Source organism: Mastigoproctus giganteus, chromosome 13 (genome assembly GCF_048544385.1).
Source record: "Mastigoproctus giganteus isolate SK-2022 chromosome 13, ASM4854438v1, whole genome shotgun sequence".
NCBI classification, from domain to species: Eukaryota; Metazoa; Arthropoda; class Arachnida; order Uropygi; family Thelyphonidae; genus Mastigoproctus; species Mastigoproctus giganteus.
The window spans coordinates 53,907,571-53,935,348 of NC_143587.1; the positions used below are offsets into that span (position 1 = coordinate 53,907,571).

Genomic DNA, 27,778 nt, shown 5'->3' on the forward strand with positions numbered 1-27,778 from the left:
ACTTCTGAAAAATTTTATCCCAGTCATTCCAGTTTTTTAGGCGTTAGCATATACGCATAATACGCTTATTGTCTTCACGATGTCCGTTTGTCTGTCAGTCCTTTTGCATGTAACTACTCAACCGCCATTAATGGATTTTAATTAAATTTTATTATTTGGGCCTTTCTAGAAAGATATATTGCGCCATTCCAAATTTCTTTAAAATCAAAACAATAGAAATCAGAAAATTATTAATATACGTATTTTTTCCTCGTCCTTTTAATAGCTCAACTCCAAATGGCTGCATTTTCTTGAAGTGCTATTTTTAGGCCTTTCAGAAAGATTTGTGGAGCCCTTACAAATTTTATTAAAATCAGATTAATAGAAATCCAATAAGTATTCTTTGTTTGTCCGTCCGCATATAACAATTCGACTCCCAGTGAATGTATTTTCATGAATTTTTATATTTGGGCCTTTTTAGAAAGATTTATTGAGCCTTCACAAATTTTATTAAAATGGAATCAATAGAAATTTGCCAATTTTTTTATTTTTATATATTTTTAATACCTAGGCTATCCGTATACCATATATTGTAGCTGAAGCACTCGATATTATTTTTGTTGCCATACTGTGGTTGGAAATATGAATAGGTAATATGGCGAATGCGCAGAAACGAAGTTTTCTCGGTTCGCGCATAAAGTCGTTGCTTTTTGCTCTTTTTCTATTATAAATCATGAATTATTACTATTTGCTAACGAGTCTGGAATGTAATGCACTCAGTACATTAAAGAACTTATTTCTAGAAACCCTAAACCTGAAAAGAACAGTGCAGTTTCATTGGGTTTTAGTGTTCTCCTTCTTTTCCTGTTGAGCTTTTTCATTTATGGGCGGTTTACTGTTTTAAAATTTTTCAGTTACATTTCCTGTCTGGTCGATAAGATTATTTATCATTCTGCTTTACCTGGCTTACTGAGAATGTACGCCATTGTTTTAATTGTGACTTCACAACCATACTTCCTTAGTATGACGTCACAATCATACTTCCTGCAGTAGTAACTGCAGGAAGTATGATTGTGACGTCAATACAGTACCACAACATTTGCATTTCTCTTACATTTCCGTTATGTTCCTTGGCTTGGATTTCGCTAACCTCTTCCAAGAGAAGGAGGTTTTCACATAAAACATCTTTCGTGCGTGCAGGGTAATACACACGCTTTAATTTTATTTTTCCATTCAGAAAACTACTTCGAGCACTATTCCTACCTTTTTTTTTCTTTACTCTTTGCGTCTTTGTTTTATATTTATTTTTATTTATTATTATTATCTGTTGTTGTAACAGAGTTTTTAGGAGCATCAGCGACTAAGGCCATATTGCTCCGTGTATATTGTCTGTAAATCGCGTGTGTTCTAAGATCGATTTTCTGTTTGCTGGACGAAAATCCCGAGCTTCCGGGAGAAAAAACCACTACTCTCCCCTGAGACTGACTAACTCTGCCACGTTGTGGAAAAAGCCCATAAAAACTCCTCCTCACATCATCAACAGGGCTCGAACTCAGAGCTTTTCCACCCATTGTGCTACCCAAGAGGGCATTATTATTATCTATTTTATTATTATTATTATTAGTAGTAAAAATAGTAGTTGTAATATTTATTTATCTGCTCTGTTTCATTTTGTGTTCGGTGACCTTGTGAAATAGAATCATGAATGCAACTGTTTACTTACAGTAACTGTAATTGGGTATTGTCCATTGCTTACCACATGATGAATAGATGTTGCAAATACAGTACTAAAATACGGGAAGTTTGTTTTTCTGTTATTGCGTTATGAACTCTTTTTGGACTTGCAGTTTCGTAATACTATCATTTTCTTCTTTGAAAACATTTGACGTCATGCGTTCTCGTATTGAGAAGTGTTGCTAACGTTCTATTTGCTACAAGATGCTTTTCAGCCTATCTGATTTATATGCATCTTCAAACCGATGATTTCTACAATTTAGATATCAACTTAATATTTAATTTCAAATGATTTATTTGTCTTTTTGCAATTTATTTTATGGATATCATGATAAGTTACTATAAAATTATTATGAACCCTCTATTTATATGTTATTGCAGTAATGTTTTGACATCACTACAGTAGCACATAAAAAGCTATAACAGTGATAGGTAAAATTTACACTATCTTACCAAAAGTGGTGAGACTCCTTCTGATTGCAGGAAATTTGTGTAATCACGAAATATGCAAATGCTCTGGCCTATAATGGTGATCTGTTGATAAAAATAAAAATAAAATGGATGCTTGTAAATCGGTTCTTGAGAACGATGAATCACGCTACTTCCTTCCAGTCTGATAGACGTTTTTGGGTAAGGAGAATTATTGGAGTAATACTACCTGAGTGTTGTCCCAACGCCATAGTTGGGACATCTTGATTATTTTCTCTTGGTACAGACTTAGTCTACTAGCCACAATGTATGGAACCATGAACGTTGCATTCAGCATTGATGTGCGGGGAAATTCGGTGTATCCTGCATTGTGGCAGTTTTACGGAAGCAGTCTGTACTCGTGCAAAATTACAATGCTCCATTTAACAGAGCAAGGTTTGTGAATTTGAAGAAAATAAATCGGAACATTGAAATGGCTAACCCAGAGCGGCGATCCCAACCTAACTCAACATTTTTGGAATAAATTAGAATGCAGAATTGAGACTACGCTAAGACGCCGTCCAACCATTTGGAGGAGTATGCAATTAACAATTCAATGAATACAATCTTCAATTATATTTAGCAGTCACCTGAGCGTGAACCACGGTCCACTCACTTCTGCATTTTCCTGCTTTCCACTCGGCGACATCGTGTTGTTTCTTGAATAAATGCATCTTTTATTCTTAACTGCGATTGCTTCAATGTAAGGAAGGATTAAGCAGATACATACATGGATGAAATCAAATGAGTTTTTTATAAGGTTTATTGATGCTAAATAAACCTTTCATTTTTAGATTCCTAGTTTACTGGGGCACTTGCTTCTAGGAATATTCGTACCAATAACTAATCGCGTTGTATAAAGGTTGCCTATCTTCTTACTCTTTTCCACCTGGTTCCCTTCCTTTCTGAAGGGGATTTTCCACAACTGTATGAATATGGAAATGTTGCCAATATTGCAGTAATCAAGTAACTCCCTTTCTATATCACACAATTCAGTGATTACTGAGAGTATATAGCGGATGGATGAAAGAAACGCACATGGATTGATTTACTAAAAATAGGGCTGATTGGTACAGCCAGTAGTACTTTTAATCATACTAAAACTTAAGCTTCGTCTATTTAATAGACAATTTTCAGCTGAGAGAGATATATTTACTTCAAACACATGTCTGGAGTGAAAACAAATATGCATATATTATCTATATTTTAATGAATGGCACAGTATAATAGAATTTTTCTGTAGTCTTAAGTGACTTTCTTACCTTTTGTGATATCCGGCCTTTCTAGCTTATCGTAAGATCTGTTTTGAAGCATTACTTTAAAAGCTGTTTCAGAAAACTGTATGGAATTTCTGTAAAATAAAAAAAAAATACTTCATACATATCATATCGATTAGTATTTTCCGAATTTCCGAAATAGAGATTTACGTAATAGAATATTAAAAGAAATACAGTCATCCTTAACAATCCCGGCTTGCAAATCGAAGAAATGGGAAAAGCAAAATTTTCCCAAATGTCTCAGGATTGAGGACTTCTTTTTTCTTGTTAACAATCTATATTAACAAAATATAATAATAATACATTTTGTTTAATTCGTTAATTAATTTTATAGTTAAAATTTGCTCATACAGTTCTATTGAAAATTCATTATATCTTTAGACTACATACCCATATATGCGATGTCTTGGAAATTTGTACATCTTATAATGGGGGTCTGTTTTTGTTGTAGAGTTTTAGGAGCATCAGCGACTAAGGCCAATTTATCTGTGTATATTGTCTGTAAATTGCGTGTATTCTGTGGTCGATTTGTTGTTTGCTGGACGAAAAACCGAGTTTCCGGGAGAAAAACCATGCTGCCCTCGTCTGAGACCGACTAACTCAGCCATATTGGGAAAAAGTCCCATAAAAATTCCTCACGTCATCAACAGGACTCGAACTCAGGTCTTTTCTACCCAGTGTGCTACCCACGAGGGCGTAATGGGTTCTGTGTAACAGCGTATTGGTTTCGTCATTTGTTTGGAGGGGGTCTTGATTTGAATCACGCTGGAGACTGTAGGAATTTTTAAAATCATCTTTTGTGACCGTAGAGATTTGTGTTCTAGAGCACTTTGTCGATAGCGGGCCTGAACAGTCTTGGCCTCATATCCTGATACTGGATAACTGATCGCGAATCAAAAAAACAAAACAAAACAGAACTTTAAGTTGTAGTTCCTCTTGGATGCTAAAATGGAATGGAACCCAAGTTTTCCAAACGTGGAGAGTAGTGTAACCACTATATTTCTATGGGGTTATACAATACATATCAAAATAGAAAGTTGGGATTTTGAAGTGCTGATCACTCTACGGTTAGGAAGAATTTTTTTTGTATGTTATAAAGAGTGATTTAAATATGTTATTTTTTTAATTTGAAGAATCAATTGTTCGTTGCACGCAAGAATTAACCAAGCCGTAAACACTGAATTTTCAGGATTTGATGTTTTGAATTTGAAAATGCTGATCTGAAAAAAGGCATCCAGTCGGTAGTATCCACCGCTTATCAGATAGTGTAATCTCTATATTCCTAATACCTAGGATGATGATGATCCTGGATGATAGAAAGATGATAGAGGCTGTTAAGAACATTCTTAGGTGCGAGTTACCACGTGCACATGGTGTTACAATGCAGTACATGTGGATCAGCGCCTCCGTAGCAATATTGGGTTGATAAGATAGCATGTCTAGATATCCCAACAGCATGAAACTCGTTGGAAGGCTCTGAAGTTGGTCACATCATCATTCATACAGAACACTTAGAGAGTGAAAAAACCTCCAAGTTTCTTGGAGAGGTTTGAAAAGGCCAAAGTTGTATTAGATCACTCTATAATTTGATATGTATTTTTAATTTTATTTTTCTGCATCTTACGTTATTACAGTACTTCTGTGGATCAATGTCCAGTCTGTTGATGGGATCACTGTATTTTGGAGAAACGTTCATTTATTCACTGGTGTGCAAAACTTAAGGACCAACACTATTTCTAAAGGTTACAACCACAAAATCAAACGAAACAGCCTGTGGCGATTTGCATAACTGTGGCCGTTCAGTAGAAAACTGGTGCAAATGCAAAAATTTGAATCGTGATGAGAGGGCTCACATAAACAGATAAAAGCAGCAGTTCAGCAATTATGTGCAAATTACCGAATGGTGAGCACGATTGTTACAGACGTTCGATTGGTTTCATACGAAATGGCCAGTAGACAACATCTGGATGACTTTATCGGGGGTCGAATAATTGGGAGGCTCGAGGAAGGTCGAAGTGCGAGGAGTACGGCTGCAGAGTTCGGTATCGCCCATAACATCCTATTACGTGCGTGGTCGGCCTTCAGAACGACAGGTACAGCTGTTCTAAGGACTAGTGGTGGTCGTCCACAAAAAACAACGCCCAATGTTGACCGCTATATACTCCTACAGGCCGAGAGAGACCGACACCAGACAGCGGGAACTATTGCAAACCAGCTGCACAGGAGCACAGGACGCACGATATCGCGGTTTACTGTGGCCAGGCGACTACACAAACGTGGACTGTTTTCCCGACTGCCAGTACGCTGTGTCCCTTTAACACCTGCCCATCGGACACATCGTTTACAATGGTGCATCGAACACAAGGACTGGACAGCAGCGCAATGGGGTAAGGTACTCTTTACTGATGAGAATAGATTCAGTCTCAGCAACGATTCTGGACGTCAGTTAATTTTGCGAGAGGTTGGCACACGGTATCACCCCGCAAACATCACTGAAAGGGATCGATATGGCGGTCGAGGTGTTCTCGACTGGGGAGGCGTTATCTTGGATAACCACACCAGACAGCGGGAACTATTGTCCAGCAAACAAACAAATCGACCATAGAACACACGCAATTAACAGACATAAGACAACAGCACGGCAGATGAATTTAATTATCCGGGTAACCTAAATATAATAGTATGGGTTTTTGGTTATCTTGGATGGACGTACACAACTCCAGATACTGGAAGGTGGTACTTTAACCGGTGCACGGTACTGTAGTGAGGTAATCCTGCCCCATGTGCGTCTGTTCCGAGTTCTTATTTATGGATGATAACGCCACACCCCATCGCACTGCAGCTGTTGATATGCTTTTGGAAACCGAGGACATTGTTTTTATGGATTGGCCTGCCCGTTCAACGGATCTAAATCCCATCTAACGCATATGGACGCTCCGGGGAGACGCCTAGTGGCACGTCCACACTCACTAGAAAATGTTCACCAGTTGAAGATGGCGCTGACCGAGGAATTTTTTTTAATTAATTATTTTTATTTTAGGGTTGCCCGTAATTAAATACATTAACCCGTATTTGTGTCTGTAAATTGCGTATGTTCTATGGTCGATTTGCCTGTTTTGCTGGACGAAAAAACCCCAGTTACTGGGGAGAAAAACCTTGCTATCTACGCCTGAGACCGACTAACTTAGCCACGGAGTGAAAAAAGCCCATTAAAGTTCCTCGCGTCATCGACGGGATTCGAACCCAGGCCTTTTCCACCCGGTGTGGGGAGGACGGTGACGATACCACTGTGCTACCCGCGCAGACGCTGACAGAGGAATGGATGATGTTACCGCAAGAACTTATCAACAACATTGTTCTAAATAGGGACAGGCGGTGCATAGCCTGCATCGACATTAGGGGTCGCTATATCTCCTACTGAAGACCACCTCTTTCCTTTGTTCCACCTTTGGCAGTGATGCATCTGTATCATGGCAGCCAGTTCTATGTTGCCATTTTTGAATAAAGTCCCTCTGTATCGTTTTGTTTCCGTTTTTGTGTCGTTGTTGTTTCCTTCATCATTTCTGTACCTCATGAGGTTCCTTTGGTATGCTTTTCCCATATCCAGGCCACAGGCCACTCCTATGAGAAACTACAGGTGATAACCTGACTGGCCTTAAGTTTTGCACACCAGTGTAGTTAATTATATTTAAGCGAAGCCGTGGTTTTAGGTTTATCCTACAACCTCTCTCATTCCAGGTTTGGTAATTATTTTCTCAAGGGAAGAGACATCGATCCATCCAATAATTAGGTTAGTGAGTGCGTGAATGTTTTTGAAATTAAGCCTATCATGGCTTAATTTCAAGTGAGTTGTGTTGAGCTGACCTAGAGATTGTTAGCCATTTTTATAATCCTCTTGATCCATCTTTAGATTTAATATTCGATTCCGAAAAAATTCTTATTTGAGAAGTGGGTTTAATATCATTTAATATATTTGTTTATGGATTTGGTGTCACTGTGGAGAGTTATCTCTTGTCTAATCGTCCGTATCGCTCCATAAATGTCAGACTTTCCCATTCGAGTATTGTTGCTGGGATGGGAACTTCTTGTCCCACTTGAGTGCTAGATCAGTGCAAGTTGAAACTTATTGACAGCTTGTTCATTAACTGTAAAGTTTATGTTGTTTCTCATTTTTATTTTATTTTATTTTTGTTTGTTAACTGCACAATTTTTTTGAGGATTGAGTTCCCCGCCTGTAGAATCAGGATATTTTTCGAAATTTCTGATTTGGTGTTTTGCAGTATTTTCATCAGACGTTATGCTTTAGAGACATAAATATTTAATATTAGGGTTATCAAAAATAACAAACTCATTTACCTATGTGTATTATGTGTGTTAATTGGGTTTTTGCTTTGGTCGGTTTGCCTGTTTTGCAGGACGAAAAACCTGAGATTCCTGGAGAAAAAAAAAGTATGCTCGCTTGAGACCGACTAACTCAGCCAAGGTGTGAAAATAGCTCATAAAAGTTCCTCATATCATTAACGGGATTCGAGCCTGGACCTTTTGCGCATGTTGTTTGCTGGACGGTAATTATAACCACTTGCTACCGCGAGGACTGGTCTTTAGAAAGAACGAGGAATTTCACATCGGCAGCGTATGAGATGAAATTCGGATATGATATCAGAAAGAGCATAAAAACCACTGCAAAAAGGGACGCCGAAAGAACACTTCCTGCGGGATACCTATAATTATGCGTCGGAGCTTCAGACGTCTAACAATTTTTCATATCTCCCTAAATTTTAAAGTGTACCTGAGCAGCAGTAGTAGCTGCTGGTGATTTAGTCAGTATTGTGATTGCTGAATGATGCCAGAAAGCGGACTTTTTCTGCTTCTGTCAAAAAAATAAAATAAAAATAAATAAAAATTCTCAATCATTCATAATTTCTGTCTTCAAAAGTAACCATTCATTTCTGCTTTGAATTTTATCGAACTCTTCGTCTCGAGCACCGTCGCTGACAATTTATTCCAAAAATCTACAACGTGCTGCCCGAAGGTAAACTTCATGAGATCCAGCCTTCTGTTACTCCCTAAAAATTTGTATTTCTCTTGTATTTCTGCCCGCTGGTTCTCTCTTATGCATTTAAAATATACTTTCCTCGTCAGTGTCATTTAGGAAGATGAAAAAACAAAAGTGTCTCCAACACTTATGCCTGAGGACTCCACTTGTTGCACTTATCCACCCTGAAGAATGTTCATTTATGGCTACTCTGTCTCCCGTCTTTTAGTCAGCCAGAATCTAATCAATAATCAGATTAATAGCTTTTCATAGTTATGTGAAAAGTCTAGTCGATCTTAGCAATATGTTAGAGGCAAGTACTTTGTTTTGTCTCAAAAGCAGCGCAGATTCACGATGTGCAGGATTTCCTTTCGAGAATATTTAAATCAGGTGGAGATCCCCGTAATCGTTTAATTTCAAGGCTATCATCGTACGGCAACGACGAGAAGAATTATTTTTTTAAATAAATTACCTATCTCATTCACTGCAATTAAAAATGAAACAACAGTACGCGAGAATAGGCACCGGAGTCAGTCTTGATCTGGAACATTTATTTATTCGTCCTCAAATGAATGCCACCCTAAAACTGGCTCTCATGTGCCATATAGACAATTCTGTCTATAGCGTACTATAGACAGAATTGTCTATAGCACGCTACCGGATGCACAGTCTTCCTCATATATTGCCCAGTTCTCCTCATGAATTGTGGACGCTTTATTAGGTACATCTACCTAATAGTGAGTACCTACTCACTGTTCCTTTCCCACATTTATCCCTCAGAGCAGTTCGGATTCGCGGCATGGACTCAGATGTAAAAAGTGTGACATAGTGATGACTGTCGTACGTTGACTCAATTGCTTCCCAAAGTTGTTGCAAACTGGATGGCTGCAGATCTCTACTTTAAAGAGTTTGTTCGACCTCATCCGACATGTGCTCAATTGGATTGAGTTCTGACGACTGGGAAGGCCACCACAGCAAGGTGAACTTGTAGCATCAAAATGTTACTCCACTAGTATCAGAGGATCCATTGTGCACAATGAAAACACTTCTCACATTAACACACCACTACCACCAGCTTGCATTGTTGATCCCTGTCTCAGACGACGGTAGCATGGTTTTTTCTGCCGTAAACTCGACCAGAAAACAGCAAATCAACAACATAACACATGCAATTTACAGACAGATTATATACGACATAATATGGCCTAAGTTGATGATGCACCTAAAAGTCTACTACTTGTTGACACCGCTGGATGGATACACTCTCCCGGTAGTTTAGTAGATATAGTGGGCTTGCCACAATCTGATCTCCTCTTGAATCCCGTCGATGATGCGAGGAACTTTAGTGGGCTTTTTTCACTCCGTGGCTGAGTTAGTCGGTCTCAGGCGGGCGTAGATAGCAAGGTTTTTTCCCCAGAAACGGGTTTTTCGTCCAGCAAAACAGGCAAATCGACCAGAGAACACACGCAATTTACAGTCATAATACATATATGGGTGTATGTAAGAGATTACGGGTGGCCCTAATATAATAATTTGAATTTGACCTCCTCTTCACCGCCCTCATTGCTCCACTGGTAATCCAACAGCCGAATACCCTGGTATATGTTGTTGTTGTTGTTTTTTTTGGTTTTTAGGAGCATTAGCAACTAAGGCCATATTGCTCCGGAATATGCGGTGGTCATTCCCTGACCTTTCCGCATCCTCCGTATTTGGTGGTGACGGGCTAGAACCCCGGTCTAATCAAGAAGCGTGTGCTACCACTGCTGCTCCTTCCCACCTGGCTATGGAGGCACCTACCCTGGTATGTGCTAACAACCTAAAGATACTCATGCCAATTAAGGCAAACCAAGACGCTCACCAAATTTAAGAAGAGCTAACCTCCACTCTCTCATCAGCATCTACATACCTCAAACAATTTGGTCTGTGCGTCAATCCTGATCTTCTCGTTTAATCAACACGTAATAAAAATCCATCCAGCCTTTAATGGATTTTCATCCCGCTTGTTCAAAATCACATTGACCTAAGGATCAGATTCGACCGAAAGCTTCTTTTCAGCCAACATGTACACATCCTTCTCACAAAAGCCGTCAGACTAAGATGAATATGTAAACAGCTTCTGTAATATGTGACAGACAAATCCGCCATGGTCAGATACATTGCAACAATAGTTTATGCCCCACTTCTCTATACTGCAGAGATTTGGGCATCCACATCTCCCTCTACCTTCAATGCAGTGTTCTCCTACGAATATTGGCTCCTCAGGTGGGCTTGCCACAAGCTTAGTCTACCTATCCAGCTCCCGACTACCACCATGGCCAACTCACTCAACATCACGTGAACTCAACAATGAGCTCACGTGGCTCATTGATAAAAGGAGAATCGTCATAACGGTGAAGCTCATGACTGGTCTCATCTCCTCTCTCCTCTCCCTCCTGGGACAACTGTACACGGAGGATCCCAGTGGCGCTTCAGAGGGCAACTTCGCAGTTATGCTCTCTTCAAACACGCCTTCACCTGTCCGACCGGTTTCTTCTTCAGCAGATATTATCACGTGTGTCTAGGATCTAGATGCAGACTTCAAGTTTAGTCAGAATCGACAATATAGAAAAAGAATACTCTGTGGTGGGTGCCCAAGGCTACCAATATTATAACTTGAGTCCCGAGCAATGTATGATCTTAATCAATTCAATTTAATATACACTGTGTTGCCACTTTATTAGGTATAGCTACCTAGTAGCGTGTTGAGCCTCCTTTAGCCTTCAAAACAGCCTGAATTCGTCTAGGCATGGATTGAACAAGATGCTGAAAACGTTGTGCAGGAATGGAGTACCATGCAGATATGAGTGTGTCACGCAGTTCCTGGAGATTCGACGGAGGTGTAGGCCTCCAGCTCAACCCAAAGATGTTCAATAGGATTGAGATCCGCGGACTGAGCGGGCCAATGCAGCAAACAAAAGTCATTGTCATGTTCCTGGAACCATTCCATAGTGATTCGCGCTTTGTGCACCGGCGCATTATCCTGCTGGAAGTAACCATCTGACTGAGAATAAACTGTCAACATGAACGGATGCACTTGGCCAGCAACGATGTTTAGGTACAATGTGGCATTCAGACGTGAATCTATGGGTATCAATGGACCCAATGTGTGCCAAGAAAACGTTCCCCACACCATAACACTGCCCCCACCACCTTACAGAGTAGTCGCCAGACATGACGGGTCCATGGATTCATGTTGTTTTCTCCAAATTCTGAGCCTTCCATCAACATGATGCACCAGGAACTTCGACTCGTCAGACCAAGCAACTGATTTCCAATCCACGATAGTCCAGTGCTGGTGTTGCTATGCCCACAGGAGGCGTGCTCTCTTGTTCTTCATTGATAACAAAGGTACGCCATGTGGCCGTCGGCTGTTGTAGCCCATTCGTGACAAAGTGCGACAAGTGGTCCGTTGAGATATTTTGTTCTGCGCACCAAGGTTGTATTGTGACGTGATGTGCGACATTGTGGCCCGTCTGTTTGCTTGCAAATTCTAGCCATCCTCCTCTGACCTCTGTCATCAACAAGTGGGGTGAGTAGAAGGTCTTTCTACCCCCTCCCCACCCCACCACCCCCTCTTTTCCCTCTCGTGGGGCAAGGGCATGATATACCTGATATACCTGGGGTCGCCTTCCCTATTGACCCCATATTTCTGTCTTTTTTCCCCAGCCTTCCGTCTATCCCCCCTACTCTACCTATATCGCCAGCGTAAAGCGAATGCCCCACACAACGAAAAATTTTAAATGTCAAACTCGACACACTTGCAACCTCTTTCGGCCTAACTAGATTCAAGCGTTTATCCCCCCTTTTATATATATATATATATATATAGGTCCTAGCCACTGAAATCTCAGGAAATTAGGTGGCAGGACCTGCCAGAGTACTGTACTTATCTAAAAATACTGGTGTACCTGGTCTGCCTCCACGGGGCCAAGTGTGGGCAACGTTGGGCCTCAGTAGGGGTACAGCGGCTAAACGGCCAGATGAACAACGGAACACAACACTATACATGTACAATATCCATACACTTTTAAATCTCTGGCCTTTCCAGCGAACTGGTATACCCACAATGAAAGCAACGCGGAGATGGGGGAAACCCCTGGTGCCGTTAGACACTAAATACTCTTTACACTTTACACTTTTGTCATCAACAAGAAAGGTATTCCCACCCAACTTCTGAATCTGCATCTGGACCTCACAAATGACCATAAGCAAGAAAAAAGGCGTGTCGCCAGCCACCTGCAGCGTGTATGGCAGGAGTCCTGGAATGCAACAAATAAAGGAGAAGTAACTAAGGAGTTCTTCCTCACAATCGCCCTTACCTATCCCAAGCCTCCTCTCTGGTATTCACCTGGACTGCAGGCAACCTTTCTGCTTACTGGGCACGGCCCATTCCAGCAAAAGTTAACAGCGCTCGGTATCGAAAACAAATCTTACTGCCACTGTGGACATGAGAAGTCCTGGGTCCACGTCATGTACGAGTGCCCCTCATATGATGATTACCGCCTACGACTCTTCACCGAGATACAATCCAACCCCTGTCAACAAGAGCACATCCTCATAAACGATGAAACATCTTATGCAGCCTTCACACGATTTTCACAGGCAGTTATTAACACCAGACGGGTTTATCACACCCATGACAGGCCTGACCGGAGCATTCCTCCAGCATTGCAAACCTCAACAGGGGTAGAATAAATGCATTACCTACATCTTACTCTAATTCCTAGTGTGCAGAAAATTATAGCAACCAAGCTATAATGCAAACCCCACTCTGGGGTAGGATTATGTTGGTACCCTGTTGTGGGTGCGGAATCTATGCTGCTGGCACTCTACTGAGTGCGGGATATCCCTTCAGAGCGCAAGGCCAATCGCGCTCTTACGGGGGCACTTGCCCATGTGACTTTAATCCCCTATACCCTCTCCCCCACTTCGCCTTAAATCACCGGATGGACCCTTCACCTTGGTGTATCTTTGTTCCTTTCCCTACATTCTGACCCACTCTACTCTTACTCTAATTCCTAGTGTGCTCTCTTCAACAAAAAGGTTTTTTTTTTTTACTTGGTCTCTGTCAGGAAGCTCAGGCGACCCTGGCAGAGACCAGCCAGAGTATAACGGGCAGCCTGGCTCACCTCCCAGTGGCGGTGGCGGGTAACGTAGGATCCCACTAGGGACCCTGCGGCCAAGCAGCCAGAGACACAACAGAACAAAACACAGTACTTCATAAACCAGACATTACACTTTTTTTCTGGCTGTGCAGTTGTTCTGCATTTCATTACAGAGTACATACGGGGCAGATGTGGGAAACCACCGGTGGCGCCTGACCCAAAATACTATGCCACTATGCCATCAACAAGCTTGTTGATGACATTCATTATTTATGTTTAAATAAATAACGAATATCATCAACAAGCGATTTTTTTCCACAGGAGTGCCGTTGAGAGGATGTTTTCTGTTCGTTGCACCATTCTCGATACACCCTTGAAACTGTGGTGCGGGAAAAGTTCAGGAGAACTGCCGTTTCAGAGATGCTTTGTCCAGCACACCTACTACCATGCCACGTTCGAAGTCCGTTAGATTACTCCTTTTCCCCATTCTTGCTACAGTTTGTATGCTAAACTGATACTAGAAAGGTTGTTCTGCTGCATTTATATCCACAACTGTTGTAACGTGACTTGCAACGTTGTGGGACAAACCATTTGTGTGCACTGCAGGGGTGTACCTAATAAAGTGGCATCACAGTGTATATGATTACGTAATTCAGTGTATATTCTTATGTTATTTTGAAGACTAAATGCTCAAGACATAATACGTTATAGGTTGAAATTAACTATATAATATCGGTTTAAATACACCATAGTTTACTCATAAATTTAACTACATACGTAGTGTAACGGCATCGTTTAAATTTTATCTCATGTTGTGGCTGCCTTCACAACGAGATAACAGGTATTGCACTACTTCATATGAATAACGCTTCTCTAGTAGAGAAGACTATTGTTATTTATTCTCAGTGGGCACCACCATGACGGCATGTCTGCATTACCAGGGTACCTGCCCGCCCACTGATGAGTGAGCCAACAAGCTCCGAAATGCGTCTGGGTGGTGGGGCCCACTGAGAATAAATAACAGTACTTTCCTCTACTAGAGAAGCGTTATTTATTTGAAGTAGTGCAATACCTGGTATCTCGTTGTGAAGGTAGCCGCAATATGAGATAAAATCTAAACGTATAAAATCTAATCTAATTGTAGTTAAACTTATGGGTAAACCATGGCGTATTAACACCGATATTATATTCTTAGGTTATGTATTTTGTAACTAATGGTCTGTACACTCACTTATTGTTTTCTACTGTATATATAGTATACTTAATTCACTTCTTTATTTTCTGTTACTTTGTTTTATTTATTTGTTATCATTTTTTATTATTATTTTTATTTTCTTTTTGATTTATTGAAGCAACCTTGTCTTTATAGTACATTGTTAACCACTGGTCTCTGTGCCGTTCTTTTTCTTCTTATAAGTGGAAAATGCCCTGGTTCGAATCCCGTTAATGATGCGACGAATTTTTATGGGCATTTTTCATAATGTGGTCTCAGGCGAAGGTTATATGTTAACACACACACAGGTTGGATACATGGACCCATTGCTGTTTTTGACATATTTTGATCCTCCCATTAGCATGAAGCAAAAGGTTGTTGTTGTTTTTAGGAGCATTAGCAACTAAGGCCATATTGCTCTGGGATATGCGGTGGTCATTCCCTGACCTTTCCACATCCTCCGTATTTGGTGGTGACAGGCTCGAACCCCGGTCTAATCAAGAAGCGTGTGCTACACACTGCTGCTCCTTCCCACCTGGCTACGGAGGCGCTCTGAAGCAAAAGGAACTGGGATTCATCAGACCAGGCAACGTTTTCCAGTCTTTCATGGGTGTTCTTGACCCCACTGTAACTGTATTTTTTTTTTTTTTTTTTGTGTTTTGCTGACACGAGTGAAACCTGGTTCGGTAGTCGTTTGCCAAACCGATCCGTGACGAGGTACAATGAATTTTGCCCTCTGAAATCCCTATTTGGTTGCCATTTTTTTTAAAGTATCATATTAGGGGCACCCGAGAACTAACTTATCTGCCCATGTTTAATATGTCCATAAATTTGTGTTCTCTAGTCGATTTGTCTGGGCAAAATACTGGAGTATAGGGGAGATATCTTGCTGTCTACGCTTGAAACCGACTAACTCAGCCACGGAGTGAAAAAAGCCCACAAAAGTTATTCGCCTCATCGACGGATTACCATTAGTAGAGGCATATGATGCAAGAAAGCAAGCTTATGCAGCATCAGCCAAAAAAAAAAAAAAAAAAAAAAACCCACTCCCATTTCACCACTCCGTTCGTTCGAAATACCTCTCCAGCTGAGGCTTAAACTTATTTAGGCTATCAACTTCCTCGACAAGGGATGGAAGTCTGTTCCACCGACCAACTACCTGCTGGCTAAAGGCAAATTTCCGCACATCTATTCTACATCTGTCTTTCTTCAATTTGAATCTATACCCTCTCAGGTGATTATCCCGAGGAAGAATCTCATCAGCATTGAGCATGCTCAAACCATTCAAGGTTTTATATACACCTCTATCAGATCACCTCGCCGGTGCCTAGTCTCCAGACACTGTAATTTGCAAAAATTACAGTGCCCGGATTCGAACCCGGGCTTTCCCTCCTGATGCAGGGAGGACGGTGATTATTACAGTTGTGCTACTCGCGTGGACTGTTTGGTTAGCACTGTTGTATTGGAGTTTTCATTTGACTGATTTGCCTTTCTGTTACCCTGCACAAGTGTTGTCCACCTCCCGCATCAGCGAGCTGTTTCCAGACTAGTTGTGCAATTGTAGACAAACAGGCAGCTACAGAGCTAGTAGATCCAATAGGATTTTGAGATATCTGACAAAAGAAGACTTTTGTCTAGTTGTTCTCTCTCTAGGTGAATACTGATAGTTACTGAGCGACACACGTACTGCGGTCCTCTTTACCAGGAAACTAGACAATTCTCCTATTGTGCAATGCTATTCACTGTCTGCTTTCAACACGTTAGGATTGTGATCTACCTGCTGAGTAGAGGAACTTATTGAAAGTTAGTAAGGAGCCAGTCATGTCGATGTGTCTCTTTGTCTTTGTCTTTCTACTCCAATCAAAGCCAGCTGTAAAATTTGTTTTATTAGAAGCAAGCCTGCTTACATGGTTTTTAAGACACAGTTAAAATAAACAAATGCTTATGTTATTTTTTTATTAGCTAATTAACAAAAGGAAAATAATAAAACACTTTATTGAGGGTTTCTGGATTACCTATTGCGTGGGATGCGTCGGCGACGTTCTAAACAACAACGTCTTCCGGTTGCATTACCTCAGCATGTATTCGTCTTAGTGAAGGAGCGCGGATAGAATATTAATGAACAGTAAGCTGCCTTCAAGTGATAGTGGATCAGAGAGCAGCAAATAACAGAAGGCAACAAGAGAACAAAAGAAAGAACGTTGTTTGCTATCGTCACGTTTTATTCCTCGGCATCAGCTATTGAATGTTGGTAAATACGACGATTTCAAAATACACTGTGCACCCTGCTGGTGTGCGACGAAACTAAATGACTTAGTTGTAGCGGTATCTCTCGATGGATTTCTTCTCTCTTCGTGCATGTCTGTTTTCGTTAAACGTTTTACTCCACTTGCACCCGCTCTCTTGCATGCACACAGACAAGCAAATAGGTCTCGGTTATTAAGTGAACCATCATATGCCACTATTTAAACAAACAAACAAAAAAACTCCTATTTATTTGAATTGTAGCAACTAATTCAGTAACAGTGAGCCCTCGTGGGTAACACAGTTAGTAGAATCTCCGTCCTTCCCACACCACGTGGAAAAGACCTGAGTTCGAGTCCCGTCGATGACATAAGAAAGTTTTATGGGCCTTTTTCACAAAAAGGCTCATAAAACCTCCTCAGTTAGTCGATCTCATAAAACTTCCTGAGTTAGTCGGTCTCAGGCTATGGTAGCATGGTTTTTTTCTCCCGGCAACTCAGGTTTTTCGTCCATCATACAGAAAATCGACCAGAGAACACACGCAATTTACAGACAGCAAACACAGAGCAATATGGCCTTAGTTGCTGATGTTCCTAAAACCCTATTACAACAACAACAACCAGCAAACACAGCAATGCAGTAGCACGTGCTCCCAGCTTTCCAATATGTTTCTAACATGTGCCATGTTATTCTCTAGATTTTTCTATTAAGTTCTCAGTTTGAGTGCTGTTGACCACGAAATTGTCCGCAGATCGAATTGTTGGAATAATTTTACTCGCGAACCTCGAAACTGGAATTTCCTTGAAACGGGAATTACTGAATCTCTGAGGATTTCTTAGATTTATTTATTTACGCCTCGTTCTTGACGGACTCTCTGTGAAATTTTAAATTCTGTTCACGTTACTTGAAGGAGGGAAACAATGTCTTAGTTTTAACCATTTCTTTAGGAAGCGCGTGAAGGTCTTTGGAAAGACTTAATACAAATCTGAACCAATTCTTTAGGAAGCGCGTGAAGGTCTTTGGAAAGACTTAATACAAATCTGATGCTCTTACCCCTCATATGTTGCGACTGGAATAGCATTGCTAGTTTCTATACTTTCAACACTACTACTAATACTACGTTAGTACTGATTTTTAGAATTTTAGCTGCCATTACCGACTGGGAAAAAATACTCAAATTAGAATTTGTTTCGGGTGCACTGTGAACCTAAAGTCATTGTTATTTTTGTCGGATTTTAGGCCTATCAACAACTCAGACCATATTGCACAGTTGTGTATTATGTTTGTACATGTTGTTCGCGACTGAAAATCCCTGGAACAACTCACGTGGGTAAGCCATATTCCGTCCTCCTGATATCAGCTAATTTTTTTATACTCATGATGACAATGCTGATTGATTTTTGGAAAACTAATGACACGTTTGACCTTATGAAAATCGAATATCAGGTCAGCAGTGCAGATGTCGATCGACGATCTGTGGAGAAAGATTGTATCAGTCAATCAGTCAGACTACCAGGCAAGTTTAAAATATAGGGCCATACGAAAGATCCGTCTCATCTGAGGGTCAAGAGAGTGAGAGAGAGAGAGAGAGAGAGAGAGAGAGAGAGAGAGAGAGATATATAAAGCTGTATAATTCTGGGTGAGTAAAGGAGGCGAAAATCATTAAAAACAATTGCTGCGGTTGGAATGTTCTGTATGGAACAAATTAGGAGGATTCGGGTAGGTCTCGCTCCAACCCCAGCGGGTTTTAGTTGGGATAGTTTTTATTATAGACGGTTTTCTTTGTCACGAATCTTCAGTTCAGTTCAGGCAGTCACTGACTCATAGTGGCAAACCTATCCAGCAGGGCCATATGAAACAAGCCCAGCGACCGACTGGGCCATACATCTCTTTTCCAAGGTAGGGCAGATCCATGTATGGAGACTAAGTTTGTTCACATATGCAGTTTAAGGCTTATTCGGTGGCTATGCGTTCAGAAACATCTTCATATTGAATTCCTATAAGAGTGAAAAAGGGTAACCTAGCAACAGATTATATGCTTAAACAGGAAGAATCAGTACCAATGGAAGAATTATAAGCATGCAAGATTCATGTATTCTTTAACATATCCAGCCACCATTCAGCTGGCTTCCACCATTTGGTTGGTATTGAACACTAAAATTCTGCATAGAAGCATTCTACTTGGCACGATCTATAAATTAGCAAAATTTAAGCGGGGGAGGGGGGTTATCTCGTTAATTGTTCGTAAATGTTATTAAAATAATTATCATTGTGCAACCAGATTCATAGTCACTTCCACAGGTGAAAAGATTAGATGCACACGCGAGTTCCCCCCCCCCCCAACCTCCATCTCTCAGATTATTACGACTGTAGTTTCACAGCACTCCATCAACAGTAATTCAGATTTGCCATTTTTTTTCGGGTATCATGCAGTCGGAATTGAACACTAAAATTCTGCATAGAAGCATCCTACTTGCCACGATCTATAAATTAGCAAAATTCAAGATTGTGAATTCGATTCCAGTTGCTAGCCGAAGTTGAGAGATACACTATATCTCTAAAGTATTCAGATATTCCTGGGATTTGGGAAAAATGAATCACAGCTCCCATCAACAGGAAGAAATATAAATAAAACTGCATCCATGCTATAACTAACGAAATAACACAACCATTGTAAATAATATTTGTATTTTAAAGTGTTGTAGTTTATTAAATAATTAAGCTACAACAGTATTTGTTGTTCCCAAACGTCAGTAAAGTTTCAAAGTTGCATTTTTGTTCAGTAAACTTCAACAACCATATGGGTACCTTTTGTTGCTTGATAAATGTCCTTGCGATATTCAGCTTCTGTCCATATTCGGTTCGACATGTCTGGTGTAACAGTTGTAATGACTTCAATGATTCTTTCTTTTAGATATTGTAAAGATAAATGTTTTATTTTTATAGAATAAACAATATTTTTAATTTATCCACGTGTCAAGTCAGAATTTATACTCGCCCAGAAGATCGTTCCACTCTTTCAATTCAACGATTTAAAAATTTTCATTCGTTGTTTGGACATGTTCCATAAAATGCGGTAGGGCACCGTCCTGTTGAAAGAAAACTGGCGTTCCAAATTCATCAATTTGAGAAAAGGCGTAGAGTTAACAACGTATCCAAATAAGTCAAGCCAGTATTGTTTTTATTCGGCACAAAAGACATTAACCGTCTTACTATCGTGTACATATTCCGTTACAACACGAATATTTCACAACTACAAGTATGGCAGTTGTGCTGATTTAAGACACCATTCGGGTGAAATGTGGCTTCATCGGACAACATCTCGATTCAAAGGCATTAGGATCGTCGTCAATTTTTTTTTTTAGAAACAGAGCCAAATATACACTTCCCAGGACGATCAGCTGGTGTAATATTTTGTTTCAGCAGAAGTTTGAAAGTCCGAAGTTTCATTCTTTTACAAAACACTTTTCGGACAGCAGATTTTGGTACTCCGAGTACCAAATATACTTGCATTTTAGGACTGAAAAACTAAACTATTATATTAGGGTCACCTAGAAAGTCACTTCAACTACCCATGTGTATTGTATCTGTAAATTACATGTGTTCTCTGGTCGATTTGCTTGTTTGCTGGACGAAAAACCTTGCTATCTATGCCTGAAACCGACTAACTCAGCCACGGAGTGAAAAAAGCCCATAAAAGTTCCTCGCATCAGCGACGGGATTCGAACTGGAGACTTTTCCACCCGGTGTAGGGAGGATGGTGATGATACCACTGTGCTACACGCGCAGACTATGCATTTTAGGACTTCTTTTCAACGTTGGAATTTTTACATTATGATCGCTACAGCTAAGTAGTTCTGAAGATAGTAGATTTCTGGCTCGAATCCACGCGCCAGGGATGGTAACTGGTTGGTGGCAGCTTCTGCTGCCAGCTGGGCTGAGTGTCCAGTCACACCACACAAACAACATAACCCACTAACATATACACCACTACACCGATTCGCATTTATCTGTACGATATCAATACACATTAAACCATGGAGTAGTCAGGGCTGCAAAACACAATAATTAAAAAAAAAAAAAAACTTGAGTTCCAAACGTGAGAGACGCAATTCAGTTGCCAGCTATATAAGCAGGATTATGTGATTCACCCAACCACTTTCGCTTCCACACAAGGTCTCTCTCTCTCTTATGAAACCCACGAACACCAAAGGTTTCAGAACCTATAGTACTGAGTACCATGTATAGGAGCCCTCGTGGGTATCACAGTTAGTAGAATCGCCACCCTCCTCATACCGGATAAAAAAGACCAGAGATCGAGTCCTGTCGATGACGGGAGGAATTTTTATGGGCCTTTTTCAAAACGTAACTGCGTTTGTTGGTCTCAGACGAGGGTAGCATAGTTTTTCTCCCGGAAACTCGGGTTTTACGTCCAGCAAACGACCAGAGAACACACGAATTTAACAGACAGTATATACAGAGCAGTATGGCCTTTGTCGGTGATACTCCTAAAACCCTGTAACCACGACAACAACAACAACAACCATGTATAGATTGAAGACTGAGAAGACAGAGGATACTTGCTAACGTTCAACTTGAATTTCTGCAGATTTTAGTTTTCGGGAAATATATGGGAAGGAAGATTGTTCCAGGAAACAGATTTAGACGGCATAAATGAGGAATAGAAAAAGTTAGTTCAGTGAGTTTGGAGTTGGACAGTGAATGGATGCTACTGGTTGCGGCTTGTGTTCGAACTGATTTGTAGGAGAGTGGGCGAATTACAGATGCAGCAGAAATTGAACGTCATGAGGCAGAGATGGATCATTAATTAACTCGACTGTCTTCTTTTAAACAGAGTCTAAAATTTTTGACAGATTTTAGGGGTGCCAACCCAGATGTGAAAGCAATATTCTCTGGGTGAGCGGATTTGAGATTTATACAAATGTGTAGTTCAGAAGAACTGAACTTTGGGAGAGAAAAATTAAGTTTTTTGATGTATAGGATGCAGTGTTTCTGATGTTCTTATGTGTAGAGAGGTTAGAAGTCAGGGTATCCCCAATAGAGATATGCGATCTTGTCTAGTAATCTGAGTCATGGAAGATGAGTATAGGAGCAGTAAACTACTTTTTTTCGAGAAATAAACACAGGACAGTTTTAGAAGGATTGAAGTTAACTAAGATTTCCTCATCCCATTGGAAAATTACGTGGAGATTGACATTTAACGAATTGGTGAATGGAAAACTGGAAGGTGAATGCAGTGCACTGTCATCAGCAAAACAATGGATAACATTTCTAGTCGATGGAAATAGGTCATTAATATACAAGACAAAGAGTGGAAGAAAGAGCTTAGCGTTGGGGAACGCTAGCATTAGTAGAGAAGTAAGAACACAGCTGTGTATCACCCACAGCAAGCGGTCAGCGAGAAAACTAGATACCCAATTGCAAAGAACATTCAGAAGTAATATGTGAGCTGGTTAAAAAAGTTTCTGCCAAACAAGATCAAAAGCCTTAGAAATATCAAGAGAAACTGCTTGAGTTTCAGTCAGTTTTTCCAAAGATGAATAACATCAGCTAATATATCACCAGTGAATCGACATTGACGGAATTTATATTGGCAATCATTGATCATATGGAAGATTTTCAGACAGTTTAAAAGTTGGCGGTTGATGGATTTCTCTATTACTTTGGAAAGAGTTGAGGTAATTGGGGCCATTGGACGGGAGCGATTTGTTGGCTGGATATGAATAAATTTCCAAGCAGAGGAAAAACACTAGTGGAATAAGAATGCTTAAAAAGGCGCCGCAGAATAGGAACAAACTCAACAACACAGGTTGGAGAACAAGTGGAGAAGTGCCATCAAGGAGTTTTCTGGATGGAGCTTTCTTGGCATTAAGGTTCTTCAGTACTGATATTTTAGGAGTATACCAAGGTCGTCGATACAAGAGTTAGAAGAAAAGTAGGATTATAGTAAGTCATCTTTATCTTTGGCTGAGTATGCAATGGAACCGTCCGGTTTGTAACAGATGTGGGCTTATAAATGGACATAGTGGCATAGTGTTTTGTTGAAGGTGCCATCAGTGGTTTCCCACATCTGCGCCATAGTACTTTGTGAAGAAGTACAGAATCGCTGTAAAAGCCAGAAAAGGGTAATATCAGAGTAGTGTTATGCTGCTGTTGTGTCCCTATCTGCTTGGCTGCAGAAGTCCCCCAATGGAACCCTGTGTTGTTCGCCATCACCTCTGGGAAGTGAGCCAGGCTGTCCATCATACTCTGGCTTGCCTCCGCCAAGGTTGTCTGAGCTTCCTGCCGGAGACCAAGTTTAAAAAAAAATCTTAACATGGTCAATTTCTTTTATTATTATCTTCTTTATTTCTCCTAGATTTTAGTTACAAGAACTGGCCAGGGGGTGAATATACACATTCAATTATGGTACAGAATATATGATTATGCAATTTTAAAATACATCTAATACTTCTTATCTGATTTATACAATGTTTGTGAAAATTTGGATTATACATTGCAAAAAATACCTGTTATCTGCCTAAGGCTTACTACTTAATAAAAATCTTGTTATCCAATTAATAAAAACTGGTAAAACTATATACTGCTACATTTAAAGTATATCTTCTAAATTAAAACACGTAGTGGGAGATTCACCATATTTACACAAGCACGCATATTTACAGCTGAACAGCAGCCTATAATGTATAGCATGAAACAACATATGATAGTGATACAATATAATACAATTTAATATAAAATAAAAACATGAAAGTTCATTTTACTGTTTCCAGCAGCCGGTTTCTTCGGTGGGAGTAGAGTGCGATAGGTAGGACATATCTTGCAATATATTTCATGCCGGGAAGACGGGCGATGTTTCCTTACATCTGTATCTTCAGGTAGGAGTTTTCGAGCACTTCTTTTCTATATGATTTGCTTGTACAAAGTTTTTCAATGTTGATATTTAGGGTATTAAGCAGTTTTAGAATGTTTGTTGGAAAGAATCTTCCTAGACTATCCAGCTGTGTAAATGCGGTCCTGAGTTGCGGTTCCTTATCTACAACTCGTCTTTGTTTTTCGCCGGGTGTTATTATCCACTCTCGAGCTTTCGTTGAATCCTCTAAATTGATTATACCAATGAAAAATTATACTGCTTTCCGGTCAGGAGGATTTCTCCGTATTCGCCGCGAATATAACGCTGCACAGTCACAAAAGATTTGTGTTTAGAATAAATTAACACACACTAAGCTTTCCCTTGTACATGTGCCATGTTACTGATGCTAATACGATGAAAAACTGCAGTCGAAGAAGAAGAAGAACTCTTTATTGCATACAAAAGGCACACGCCGTACATAATACCCTTCACGGTTACAAGCCAGGGGTAACATAATACACAATACCCTTCACGGCTACAAGCCAGTCCCCTATATCGATGGTGGTTGGCTTAATCACCAAATGGAAACCTCATGGTGTTGTTACAGTAGCCTGGAAACGTTTGTGGAGACGACAGAAATTGATGGAAAGAGACAGAGGGCTCTCAGACTAGTGGTACGTATATCACAGTCCTTATCGAATACCGTGAACCAGAAGTTTAGAGAGACCATGGGAATTGATATTAGTACAAGAAGTATGAACGTAGGGAGTTGCAAGCAGTAGCATTAGATTTTATGGAAGACCTGCATCACGCAAGCCAAACATCACAGCACGAAATGCATAGTGTCGACTTGTCTGGTGCACAGCCCCATAGCAATTGATCCCTGCAACACTGGAAAGTTGTGTTGTGGAGTGGTAAATCACCGTACACGGTTTACCGATCTGATTTCCGTGTTTGGCTCTGGCGGATGCCCGGAGAACGTTTATTTACCAGAGCTTGTTGCCTCAACTACGAAGTTTGGCAGCGGTGCTGTCACTTTGGGATTGTTCCTTGTGGTGTTGCGCACTATTTATGTTAATAAGTGGCAGGCTGACTGGTCTGTATTATCGGAGACTGGAAAGGTGACAAGCGATTATTTGCCTAATGTAAGGGAATTCAGAAAAAGGGACCTATTGTGGTTTGCTCCTGGACTATGTGGAACATACCTTTTGTCAGGTCACGCAGCCTCAATAGCAAGCTATATAAACTTGGACTGTCTCCTTCCCCTCTTTGTCTCTGTGGAGGTGAAGAGGACACAGATCATATTCTTTTGGAGTGTCACTATAATACCGACTTACGGAATGAACTACAACTCATTACTGGTTCCTATGACAGGGAGAATAAACCTTTGCTGATCCAATCACAAGATGTATTTGAAGCTTTTAACTTATTTGCAACACGAGCATTTAAACGACGAGAGGAATCGAGAGCTGCTGCCCTGAGATAGCCTGAATCTGGATCAAGGACTGACATTCTCTTTGCAGACTTAAACAAGAACCGCTATCTAGAAAGAATTGATTAATATATTGGGTTTCAATATATCATAAAAGCTTCAACTGCTACTTCCTGCATTTTGTCTCACGAACTTGAGGTTATACATCGTGATGGAAGTTAAATCCTTATTGATTGGAGTGACGAACCTACTGTAGTAGAAATCGTAAATAGTGTACGTAGTATGTAGTTTGACTCTAGTGCTTCAGCTGTGCCATGCTACTGGATACCTATCTAACAGTGAAATTAAGGATTACTGCAACTACCGAACCTCCTCCTGGTCTGTTGTAGAGTTCTGATATGCCTTTGCTCCAAGAGGATCTCCTATCAAACGATGGGAGTGCTAAAGAAATCTTCAACATGGAAGAGCTACCCTTTAAGCTGAAGGATCTGTCGAGGACGCGCCTCGACATCTCCTAATCCTGCTCACAGGATAGGAATTTTAATTGTTAATCCTAATTTAGGATAGGATTACACCACGACATGTGGCTTCTACAAAGGCTCAAAATTGCCTCCACCTCCTCTTTTTCTTTTTTTTCTTCTTTTTTTCTCTTTTATCTTTTCTCAATTTCTCTTAACTTCCTTTTATTACGGCGGGTCCTTCTCTGACCCCCCACTGCACTTCTTTCCTTCCCCACCACCCCTAACTTTTCCAGCTATTCCCATTTTCCTTTTCTCATAACTTTGTCTATCTTGGAACTTTGTTCCGGTATAGACTAGCATGAAGATAGTACGTCCTGGCCACCTCCATGTGGCGGGGATGGGGGGGAACGCTGTGACCAGGTGTTTCTGCTTCCCACCTGCTAAGAGCCAGGTACCGGCCGACTACATAACAACAGAACACATCATAACATTTACACACCCAACACACTACATACAAATGGCCGGTTTTGGCGTAAGCCTCAACACATGGAGTGCAATAGCGGCTAATGGGGGAAACCCTGGGGTCCGCCACAACAATACAAGAATATCCCTGAATATCCTCCTGAATTGTGGCGTTGGATTTAGTCCATTAGTCGTCTTTCCTGGATAAATAAATGCCATGCGGTACACTGACATTCTGGACAATTCCGCTCTCCCCACACTGTGGCAGCAATACGGGGAGGGCTCTTTTCTATTTCAGCAAGACATTTCACTGTGCGATACTGCGCAAACTGTAGTTGTTGTGACTTGGTTTAAAGGCACGGGCGTGCAAAAGCTTCATTGTCTAGGGCTCTGACCTTAGCCCATATAACACCTTTCGAATGAACTGGAACGTCGACTTCGGGCCAGGACACATTCTCGCAGTTTTGCTTGTTTTTTTGTAGTGGGGTTTTAGGAGCATCAGCGACTAAGGCCGTATTGCTCGGTGTATATATAATGTATGTAAATTGCGTGTGTAGTTGTGTTCGATTTTCTGTTTGCTGGGAGAAAAGCCAGAGTTTCTGGGAATAAAAACCATGCTACCCTCGCCTGAGACCGACTAACTCAGCCAAGTCGTGAAAAAGGCCCATTAAAATTACTGATGTCATCGACGGGACTGGAACTCAGGTTGTTTCCACCCGATGAGACTTGTCTGATGCACAGCCCATCGTTATTAATCGCACAGCAATTCTACCAACTGTGCTACTTAACGAGGGAAACACGCTCGCAATTGGTAGCTGAATTGACCGTTGTGTTGAAGGAAGAATAGACAAAAACCTGCTTCCTGTTATCAGAACTTGTTTGTAATTTATGGATGAGGAATGGCTTTCATATCGGAAATCTTGCCGACTGCATTCGCAACCTGTACGCAAATTTTAGTATGAAACACCATATTTTATATAGTCACACGATTTAGCAGTTTGCTTTATCTAACACCTCCAAATTCCAAGTATGGGATGGGAATGTATATATAAATTTGGATCTTCCCATTCTACCAAGAGTGAGATCAATATTTAATTTTAACGACATTGTTTGCAAATTGAATTCAGAGCGTAATTTCATTAAAAATCATAATTCAGGTGTCGTTTAAACCGAATTAGAATTGAATTTATAATTTATTCCTCGTAGGTATACCTCTCTCCCACCTCACTGGATAGACTACGGTTAGTGGCTCACATGCTAGTATCGCTAATTACATATAAATATGGTAATTGTAAGACAGGAAAGACAGCACGGTTGAGAGATTTAAAGGGAGAGGTGTAATTTTATGGGCGTCACTCTGACAAGGACAATAACAGCAAAGGTTAAAACATGTTAGGAAATGATACGATACTGATAAAAACACAAAATTCCTCCTTCAATAAAAAAGTGTCTGGA

The 27,778-nt window shown here is 40.5% G+C and overlaps 1 protein-coding gene across 1 annotated transcript in view; it reads right to left on the reverse strand.

The window, feature by feature from the left end:
* Positions 1-27,778, reverse strand: part of LOC150076062 (glycine receptor subunit alphaZ1-like) — a 90,404-nt gene that overhangs the window by 35,915 nt on the left and 26,711 nt on the right. The window contains exon 2 of the mRNA XM_090387246.1: positions 3,444-3,532. Within this exon, the coding sequence (XP_090243372.1) occupies positions 3,444-3,532 (89 nt within the window). The remainder of the gene's footprint in view (positions 1-3,443; positions 3,533-27,778) is intronic.